At 39.5% G+C, this 11,331-nt stretch overlaps 1 protein-coding gene across 2 annotated transcripts in view; it reads left to right on the top strand.

Annotated features, from left to right (window-relative positions):
• Positions 1-9,642: 9,642 nt before the first annotated feature.
• The window catches only part of LOC103145185 (drebrin-like protein A), a 34,648-nt gene continuing 32,959 nt past the window's right edge, over positions 9,643-11,331 (top strand). For both annotated transcript variants that reach the window (XM_007562537.2, XM_007562521.2), the window contains exon 1: positions 9,643-10,022. In XM_007562537.2, coding sequence (XP_007562599.1) covers positions 9,931-10,022 — 92 coding nt within the window. In that variant the 5' untranslated portion in view covers positions 9,643-9,930. The remainder of the gene's footprint in view (positions 10,023-11,331) is intronic.

The raw sequence follows: 11,331 nt of genomic DNA, 5'->3' as shown, positions 1-11,331 counted from the left end.
TTTTTTTTTTTGATGGTTTGGGTATTAAAGTGAATAAGTATACGCAAAGCATTTCATGTTTCTAAACAGCTTGCATGTATAGGTGAATGAAATGTGCAAAGTAAAAGCTTCCTAGGTGACAGATATGTAGACGTTTGATTTTCTGGAACTTTTGTTATTGGGGCTTTAATTGCAGTTACTAAACACCTTGATGAAGATGTGGGAGTTTTTATTGTATACAAAAAAAGAAAAAAGCACGTGATGCCAACAAGCCAAAGTTACATGTTCTCACATTTTGATATTGGATGTATTTTCTTCATATTGTTTTTTTTTATTTTTTTATTATTATTCTCCCTCTGTGTCTCATCCTTGGGGCACTTCTTCCTACTTTTCTGGCTGGTATCCCTGCTTCATTGTGAGGCCTGGTGACGGAGAGAGCACCTCACAATAATTTGCTTGCTTTGGTGTCTCCTCTCTTGTGCCTTCAGTGAAACCTCACTTTCAGTTCTATACAGAATGACAGCAATGCACCGATGGCCATCTGAGCTCATGTGTTTGTCTGTGAAGCCAAGAAACATACAACACATTAACGTAAAAGAGAGTAGCTTTTTTTTAAGATTAAGCGTCTTGGATAATAAATGAGTTGGCTTCCTGTTATGTTAAGTAATTTAATAACTTTAATCAATAACCTGAAGAGCTTAACATGTTTAATGTGTATTGTCATCTATGCTAAAGCTGCACCACAGGTGACTTGAGTGCTGAAACAAGTAGGAAACTAGCAGTTTCTGCTGCACTCTTCCAGGTGCCTGCTCCTTCTCTTGTGTAGCCTAACAATAACTTTTGTATTCTCTCTATATACTCATCTCGATCAACGTTAAGATACCGTGTTCTGTTTTTCGCTCTCTCCAAGTCAAATCCAATTATTGCTTCCACTGTTTATCTGCCATTTTATATTGCAATCACACATAGTATCCTTTCAGTTGAAGCCTAACAATAGGCTGGATTAAAAGCAAAACTATTGGCTGTGATAGCTATATGTGTGCTTTTATGAAGATGGGGATTATCCAAAGTACAGCAAAACGTTGTAAATTTGATCAATTCCAGCTGCAAGTAACTTCTCACCTTTTTAAGTGCACAGCACATTGTATTAACTGAGTTAGACTGTAAGTAGGAATGTATGCAGTCAGTTATATTGACAGACTTGCTGTAATTTACTCCCGGTCGATACTGTAATTGTAAGTGGATTGTATCTATGGTATAGTATTGTTATGCACTTTTGTTTCCATGAACTCTTATGGGTGTTATTTACAGTCAGTGTTTATGTTATGTTATAAAAGTTAAAAAGAAAAGAGCACACCACACTCTCATGTTATTAAGGGCTTTGACATAAAAAAGAAAAAAAAAGAACTGAATGTTTTTGCTGCTGTTGCAAAAAAGTTTTGAGACTAAAAATTTTGTAACATTTTTAAACCACTGTGATTTGTACAAAATTTAAAAAAAAAAAGAAATACAGAAAAACATTTTTTTCTGCCATTTCAGTATTTTGATGTTTGACTTGAATTTTATTAAATCTGTTAATCTTTTAAAAAATGTCTTGAGTGTCGTAATTGTGTGATTTTCTTTTAATTTTTTATCAGCGTCCATTTTAGTTTTAAAAATGGAAATATATATATATATATAATATGTATAACAAGTTATACTTGAACCAGTTTTGAAATGGTTCACAATCTTCTGACAGAATGAGTTGAATTAATTTAAACTTGTTGGTTTACCGCAAACTTTCATTTGCAGTAAACTCTCAGAAGCTTAACAATGGGCTGTTTTAGCCATTCATAAACCTGTCTAAATGTGTATTTGAGGTTCTTAGGCTATTGGAAACATCAAATTTGTACTGGTTTTAACCACGAGATGCAAATTGCCACCATTTTAGCAGGACGACCACACAAAACATACAGCAAGAACTAGAATAAAATGGTTTGGATCAAATGTTGGAATGGTCTCAGTCCAAATTTAACTAAGAACCTGTGGCAGTATCCAACACTCGTTGGAGTAACTGCTTCTATCTCCAGCAAAGTACCTCCTGCTGTGAAGAGCACGTGGGAAGAGAAAGAGCTGAAGAAGTGTGAACCAAATTTTCAGCTGACTTTCTTTAAATCTAGTTAAGGTCTGTGTGTTGGTACGAGGGAACTAGAAAGGTTTAGCTATAATTGTGGTGGTTTCTCTGCTGAGGTATAAATGTGTGCGGTTCCACTAAAGCACATGGCATAAACTAGTGTTAATAAAAAGTCAAAATAAAAGGCAAACGAAATACTTTTTTTTAAAACCACAATTATTCTGTTTTTTGTTTTTTTTTCCCCTCCAGTTTATCACTACCCTAAAGCATTAAGCTTCACACTCAGGAACACTAAGGTTGATGCAGCTTTGCCACCTTGTGGCGAAAAAGGAGCCATGCAGCCGCCGTGTGCAACGTCGAAAGAAAAATAACAGAACTCGAACTACTAATTTAAAACGACATCTTGTCCTGTTACATATTATCAAAGGAAAAGAGAGAGAGAGTGAGAGAGAGAGAGAGAGAGAGACAGACGCGTGTATCCAAAAGATCAACACACTGGGAGCTGTAGGTTTTAATTACGCAGATAAAAGGATCACACACACACACACACACACACACACACCCACAGCAACATGGGGGATGAAGTTGCAATGACGACATTTAGTGATGTGGCTGATAATTGATACTTTCAAAGGGTCATTGGGGAAGGTAGCGCCACAGAGCAGAAGAATATTTGAGTGTAGGTGCTATTTTTACATGTGTCCGTTACAGCCACGCCAGTTTTCCTAGGAAAATGCACTGGTCCGAAGTTAACAAGCTGACTTTTACTAGACGGTGACGTGCATCAGTTTCCCTTTGATTCCCCTGTTAAATAGGCAATCAAATATCCCCGTTGTAGCCAGCGCCGTGGTCGCCGCCATCAGTTCAGCGCTGATTACAGACCTCTCGGCAGAGCAAGTCCGAGTCGCGGACTGTGTTCAAAATTCCCACAAAACCTTGCCCCTGCTCGCAGCGCGCAGCTTTGGGAGTCACCGAGAAGAGCTGACATCACCACATCTGGATGTCATTTCCTTTGCTTCTCCTTAGAAGCAGATAAAGTAGAGTCGACGTAAATGTACGAGCGCTCGTTCACTGTCGGGATTTGTCGATCAGCGGAAAAATTTGGCTCTGAAGGAGCTGACGGAGGATTCGTCGCAATCTTGACATCTTAGAGCGAGGATCTACATGAATCCATCACCGTTACATTTTTTAAATTTTTGTCCACATTAAGAAGCTAAAAATGTTCATGTCTTTGGAGGTTTACAGTCTAAAATGGTCAAACACACCAATATGGCAGCAGGCTACTAAATGAAAGAGCCACACTGCATAATGTGCAGCATGTTGAAGCAAACATCACTCCTCTAACCATACATAATGTCTTTTATTAAGATTTTACATTATATACCAACACAATCTGGCACATTTCGTGCAGTGGGAAGAAACTGATACATGCTTTTAAAGATTTTTTACAAATAACAAACTAGAAATTTATTCCTTTATATCCAGCCCAATTTCCTAAGTCACACCTAAATAAAAAATAGTGAAACCATCTTCCTTCAGAAGTCACCTTCCAAAATGTTATGCATGGCAAAAAGCAGTAGAAACACGGTGAAACACTTTGTGAAACACGGTGGTGGCAGCACCATGCTGTGAGGATTCTTTTCTTCAGTCGGGACGGTGGAGATAGTTGAAGGCGAAGGGAAGATGGATGAAGCTAAATATGGGACAATCCTGGAAGAAAAACACACAGACCTTAACAGTTGGGAGGGGGTGGGGGGTTCCGAAAGGTCAGTGGTTTACAGCTAGATGATGTTCATCTTCACTGGGTTTTTTTCTGAAAAACAGTCGTTAAATTTGTCAACCTCCAGCTGACCTGAGTGGCAAGGTTCAGATTTTTATTTGATTAAAAAAAAAAAAACACACACACACACACACACAATTTTCTTTCCACTTTCACCTAAAAGTCCTGTAAAAGACAATAAAGTGTGTAACTAAACGTGAAAAAGATCAAGAATTACATGCAAAAGACGCCACACGAGGGAGGGCAACAGATGCAGTAACAGCACATTCCTCCATGTTGTCAGGTCTCCTTATAATTAATTTGCTTGATGTTGATCCAGACCTCCCTTTGTTTTCCATAAACAAACCCTGGACACACGTCTTCAAATCTGAGCCTTTCAAATCTAAATATTTGTAGCTGTGACACCGCAGTATAAAGAAATTGTAAGTAAAGAACTGTTTTGTTTTAATAGTCTGAAAGTTGCATAGGCTTTTAGTTGTTTAGGCCTGTCATATTTCATGTAAAAGAAACTTTGTGGAAGCCAAATGGCTTTGTTCACAAAAGCTTCATTGATTCCCAAAAGAAAGTTAAAAATGGGGGCGGGGGGGATCCAATTTAGAAAATCCTATTTTGCTGAATGTACTTTTAAATGTAACATAGCACATTTACACTAACACTCGTGTGGCTGACTATAGTGCACATGCAGAGAGATATCTCAAAGTTGCTGTGAAGCTGCATAGCTGAGCACTGACCTCACCTGGAAGACTGATGAGAAGACTTCCAGATTCACAGAATGTGTGCAGATCAGAGCCAAAAGATAAGCGTGACGTCGCTTTACGTTTTTGTTTCTGGCCTGGCTGTGCGTTCGCCATGTTCCCTTCCTGTTATCAGCTCTGTCTGTCTGTCTCTGACTTGACCCTAATTGTCTTTCAAGGTGACATCCTTGTGGTATTTGCCTCTTTCTGACAGCTTTGTGATTTCCTGTGTAACAGATTAATATGTGTTATAGGTAATTCAACTCACTTCTTTTTAAGTCTTTCCCACATACTCCTCTTCTATATGTATGCCTAAAATTAAATGATGCAATGACAAATTGTGACCACAGATCTAAATGTAATTTGTCTACATGATTTACAGTGACCCAGTCACAGACCTAAAGCAACTTGTAAAAAAAACCAAATGTATATTAATAATCCGGATTCAATCTGATTTGTTTTTTGCTATTCAGCAAAAAAGCCTACAGATGTGGAAACCTGGTTGACTTGTGACTCAGAGGAGCAGACTAAAAAAAAAATAAAAAAAGTTTTTTTCAAACCATGTCTAATTTTTTGTTCCCCTTGAAGATTATATTGTACTTTGTGTTGGTTAATCATATGTTCTTTCAGTAAAATACACCAAAGTAAGTGATTTTAACAAGATTTCACTTGTGTATGAAAGCCTTTGCAAGGCACTGACACTGTCTGGTAAAATAAATTAAAACACCTGGAAAATACTGGGATATGTAATGAGATAGTACAAAGTTTGAGGTGGCCTTAAGTCAGGGTGGGGGTGGGGGGGGATAAAATCATTGTGTAGTTTAAAGTTAGTTCAAACGTCAGCTCTGCTAAAGTGTCTCCTGGAAAACAAGTGAGTTCACGAGATAATTTGGACACTGAGCTGCCTTACTTTTGATAAATGCCTAGTTTGAGGTCGATGTGCCAAACAACTACACAGTTTCCTTCTTCTGCTTCTGCTTCTGCTTCTGCTTCTGCTTCTGCTCACCCGTCAATGACCTGTGCAGAAACATTTATTCAGTTAGGTGTTGTTGTTTGAAAAGCAGCCACTTGGAACAATACCCAATATCGATGTTAAAACATGAGCTATAGTCAAACCCCGTCATGCTAGAATCCGAGGAATGTGTTGCAGTTACCAGTTTTGATAAGCGGAAGAATGTTCTCCAGCGTGATCTGGCACAAAGATTTATTTCAGTTGAACTGCATAGTTTCCCCGCTAATTACCTCTCTTGTCATTGCACAATAAATAAACGGGATCGAATCTAGACAAGTGGATAAAATCATGCATGTCGAGGTCAGACGGTGTGAAATTCATTGGCGCAAAAGTCAACATGTTTGAATATCTTGCAGTGAAGTGTGGTCCTAAGGACAACTTGAACACAAATACTCATGAAGGGTCAACAGTTTTTCTTGCCAATTGAAGGATCTCACACAGGCATTTTGGCAAACATATTGCCGGTGCGGCGCAACAAATCAGCAGTGCAGAGCTCAAGGTGTGACTCAGATACTCCAAACACATGCCTGACCTTTCAACACCACACTCTAGTCCTGAATTCATGAAAACCTTGTTATACCCCAATAAAGATCTGCAATTTGACAAACCTCCAAAGAAGGAGCTTAGTTGAAGACGAAGATGTTTCATGTAACACCTTAAGCTCATAGGTCACTCATATGAACTACAGTTGTTTTCCAAGACGTCTGTGTGAGGTAAAGAGCTTAGTGGGAACAAAAGGGACCCTTGGAGGACGTGTCTGACTGGACCACTCAGCACCCTGTCACCCACACTCAGACCACTGGTTTAGACTGTGCCAGGAAGACAGGAAACTGAACAATCAGACTCCCACCACTGGAAAAGAAAACTCACTAAATGGGGGGGTTGGGGAAAGAAATCCCCCATTAGCTCACATTAACACATATGTACAGACAGACACAGACACAGACACACACACAGACGCACGTACGCACACAAATCCCCACCGGACTTACAAAACTCCCACATTTATACCCCATCCTCAACAACAGCTGCCACCGCACCCCAGCAGAGGAAATGCCAAAGTCCTCTGAAGTGGAGCATAGCAGCACTGCAGTTCTCATCCACCATGAAGGGCTGGGAGGCTGGAAAGGCAGGAGAGCTCCTAATAGCAGGAAGTTGTAAGAATAATGCCGGCGCGAGGATGTCACGCTCCTTGTCCTGCCAACTCCAGCCAAATCAGCAGAGTCACAGAACTCTGAGAGGAAATGGATTAAAAGTGTGTGTGGGGTAAGAGCGCACTCAGCACTAAACAAGTCCTGCCTGAAGGCATTAAATTTGCTAAGTGTCATATGGGCTTTTGTTGAACTAGCTATTGAAATGAACATATCATATGTATCACCATATATAGTCTAGATATTTCTTCAATAGGTGAAATTCATAATGTTGAACTCCATTTTTGCCTGTAGATTACATTAAGTGTTGTAAAACCTCAAAGTAACAGGAGAAAACCCTGAGAACAAAACCTACATTTTTGTTAGAGGTGTGAATACTTTTTTTCTAATTTTATCTCATATTGGCCACCAAATTAAATGTATTTTAGTTAGTTAGTTTTTTTTTTTTTATCCACCAACACATAGTAGTGCATAATTGTGAAATTATATGAATCTGGGACAGATTCTGATCTGAAAGCACGTCATTGTATGTTGCCTTGGAGTGAAACTCCTCTCCAGTCTCATGTTTTCCAGCCTTTTTTCAGTTTTTCTTTCCAGATTGCTCTGTTTTTAGCTATAAGTTGTCCCGTTAACTCTTAACCATTTCCTTTTCTTGCTGAAGAAAACCATCCCTGCAGCATGAGGCTGTCACCACCTTGATCAATGGTCTGCTCAAGGTGTTAGCTTCTCCACAACTTTGCCCCAGACCTGCCCGCCTTGTTGCTTGATCATCACGCCGTTTATCCTCTGAAGCCTTCACAGAAAAGCTGTGTCATTTTTTTTAAAAAACATCTTGAAAATTATATATTATTGTCTTGTTGTATGAATACTTTTGCGAGACACTCTAAAAGAAAATTTTTAGGCTTTTCTTTCACTGGGGGCTGTATGTGTCTGTGTCAATGTTCTTCAGAGAGCTTCTCTGAAGAACATAAATCAAAAGATCTGTATCATGGAAAAATAAGCAAACAAAACAATTCTTGTGAATAACACAGGCATGAGACTTCAGGGTGTAAAAACCTGTGACTTTTATCCTCTGCATCTTTCCTGGATTATCTAAGAATGGCAGCTAAGCAAATTAAAGAGCTCAGGGACATTCACATAATCCACAATCCTAAAACCCTTGTGCTAGTGACCCACTGCACGAGTATGCACAGTGTGTGTGTGACTGTAGTGCAAATGCAGTCTAAGAGTCTGTTGTCAGCTTGTATGAGTGTGTGTGACTGAAGAGACCCCCAGTTGCTCTTTAAAGCTGAGACTGCTTTTTATTTTTTTATTTTCTGGAATAATCAGACCCAGTTCCCATGAAATCGGTCCTCTCTGCGGCTTGTTGAGAGATAGCCTGTTCTGTAGCTGGTTTTCCTGCAGTCCGCCAAGGCCCATTGGGGGCCATTTTAAAGACAAGAAAGGATTTAGAAAGCCCGTCAGAAGAACCACAACCGCACTGGACTTTAACCACTGCAGCTTCTATCAACAGCATATTTGATCTAACAAAGCTCTTTTATTAATGCAATTACCACCAAATGAATAAAATGACTCATTTATTCTGCATGCTGAAAGAGTGTAATTTACTGCAATGTGACATCAAAACATATTAGAATATTATTGAAAGGTTTGATATCTCATAGATTTATTGAATATGACCTACAGCTTAATTTTTTATTTTTTTTTGAAATTTTGAATATAACATAAAACCAACACAGATAGCTGCTTGTACCCGTTCTTCTGGTGGCTTCTTCTTGTTGAAGGGAAGTTTTTCCTCTCCTTTTGAATAATTAACTGAGCTTCCTGCACTTTTTGATAACTAGGATCAACTGGATGTGTGTATGATTGAATACAATTTTTTTTGCTTTTTTTTTGTAAAGTGACTCAAGACGACATTTGTTGTGAAGTGGTGCTATATAAATAAAACTGTATTGAACTGAATTGAAGTTATGTTATGGTCATGTGAAGACCTAAACAATCATGTTGTTGTTCTGCAAACACCAGGAACACAATAGTTTTGTGTTTGCACACATGTATCATGGATACGTGTGTCCGCGCGCGGTGGCTCTTGAAAAGCTGACTATAACAGAAGCAATAACACAATAACTGTTTAAACTTTTTTTTTTTGAAATACTATGAGTTTCAATTGTGTTTAATTTTCCTTTAGCATCAATAAAGTGTTTTATTTTTTAATTTGAACTGAATTTGAAAGGCAGCAGCTCCTCCAAACTTAAACTGACTTTGCAATCCTCTCCAGGTTTCCTTGGTACTTGTTAAAGGTTTTCCTACCACATTTGTTTGGTCCACCAAATATGCCATTGATATCGTTTGTTAAAAGCACTGAATATGTCCATTTTCTTTAGTGATGACCTTTTGTGAGTTGTGGAGGGTGTCATTGACCATCTGCTGAGCGACTGTTTTTTTATTTATTAAATCTGTATAAGATATAATATTGCATGTAATATTCTAGTTTTAAATATCTGTAAACCATAAACAGTCGGTATTAACAGTGATAAATTATTTAGTGTCTGAGTGCAATGAGTATTACACTGGTTTCAGCTTTGGAACTGAATTACTAAAATAATAATAATAATAATAATAATAATAATAATAATAATAATAATAATAATAATAATAATAATAACATTTCCGAGATATTCAAATTTTCTGCTGCATAACAGCCGATGTGCAATAGATAGGCTTTTACACACTTCATGAACGGCTAATGTTGCCATTTGACTTGCAGTGGAGCACCTTTCCTCCCAACGACCCAGTGAGTGAAGTCATTATGCTTTCCACTCTCTCAACAGGAGGTGGGGCTTTGGGCGAAAACTTATTCCACCCAGCCTCACAAAGACCAGCGTGCAGTCACAGCCTCTCCTCCAAGCTGTGAGTGCGCACACATCGCCCGCTCTGGTTTGGAACTACATCGCCTTGAATCTGCAACACTTTTTCTGAGCGTCTTTTCGTGGCCGATCGTTAACTACTGTGTGGCCGATTCCATAAGATTGCCCCCTTCTCTCTCTCTCTCTCCCCACCCTTCAAAAAAAAAAAAGCCCCCCCACCAGGACCCGTGAACACTTGAAGCTGTGCGGGAGTGGTCCGGGAACTTTTTCGTTTTGTTTTGTTTTGTTGCCATAATGAGCAGGCAAACGGTCAACCTTGACACCTACAGCCTGTCGCTGCTCACGGCCAAAGAGGACATTCTCAACCCCCGCTCCTCCACCAACTGGTAAAACTTTTTATTAACGCGTTTAGTCTGAAAGTGATACTTTCATGCTTTTGTTGGAACTTCCTTGCTCTTCACGTTGTTTCAGTGTCACAGTTGTGCACAACGAGAGTGCGCACACAGTTGCGTAAGGGGAGGTTTGATTTGAATTAATCCAGTCAGAGATGTAGAAGTGGCCAACTTAGGAAGCTGCACGCAACTTCTGCTATATTTACCAGCTCAGCGGTAGCAGATGTGTGCAACTGTGGTTTATCGCGATGGGGTGATGCACTGACGCTGGGGAGAGCAGCACCTGGCCTGCAGCCTGCTGCTGGCCTCACCCTGGCCCTGCGATCCGGGACTGCTGCCTCTCTGATGGGAGCTCTCCTGGGATCGTGTTTCTGCTGGTGTGCTGATCTCTGACAGGGCTCGTTTTTCAGAGAGAGAGAGAGACTGTTTAATTTTGACGGATAACACTGCATTCATAAGAAACACTTGACGCTGTACACATATTAGATGTCTGCAATAAATGGTGTCTGTTGAGTTCAAAAATATTTGTAGAATTATAGTGTTTTCCTTTTTCTTTTTCTTTTTTTCTTGCTGGCATATTAAAGCATGTCATGTTGTAACTTGACTACCTGACTCTTTGCTTTAGCTTTTCTCTCTGTCTCTTTGTCCCAAAGATTGGTCAGTCTGTCACTGTGGCAATGGATCCATCTTTTCAAACAAAAGCTGCCTATTTTTCTTTGCATTTCCTTCTTGTTTACACTTCAATTATTAGGGGCGGGGTTCTCTTTAGGCACAAATGTGTCACCTCTAACATATTTCTCATTAGGCATACTTTGGTAGTACTGGGTAAGATCTCCTTTGGGCTTCAACACTGCCCAAATTGCTTTTATTTTGTGTTGAACAACAAATGGAAAATACAGACCAAAATCTGACGTATTGACAAAAGACTTCAAAAAGACTTTTCATCCACGGTGTGACTCTCTTGTGATTGGGTTGAGCGCTTGAAACTTTGAGACAGTTGGAGTACAATGAAGTCATTGCCACCTTCAAGAACCCAGTTTGAGGTGATTTGGACTTTGGTAATTGGTGCATTATGCATTATCCTTCCAGTGTTATCCATTTGAAGATGGGTTCACTGTGGTCATACGGGAATGGACATCTGGTAGTCTGTGGCATTTAAACGATTCACAACGAAGATGCCTCTGTGCCGAGTGTCTCTATGGTTCCTTCGTAGCAAACAGAAGGGGCAGCTGGCATGGTCTTCAGCTGCAGATGGTTGTCTGATTCATGGTACGATTTGTTGTTTGTTCAGCATACCTTGGTT

This window comes from Poecilia formosa, unplaced genomic scaffold (assembly GCF_000485575.1).
Source record: "Poecilia formosa unplaced genomic scaffold, Poecilia_formosa-5.1.2 Scaffold5, whole genome shotgun sequence".
In the NCBI taxonomy this organism is placed as follows: Eukaryota; Metazoa; Chordata; class Actinopteri; order Cyprinodontiformes; family Poeciliidae; genus Poecilia; species Poecilia formosa.
Note: the sequence above shows the minus strand (reverse complement) of the source record. Positions and strands in the feature narration are given on the sequence as shown.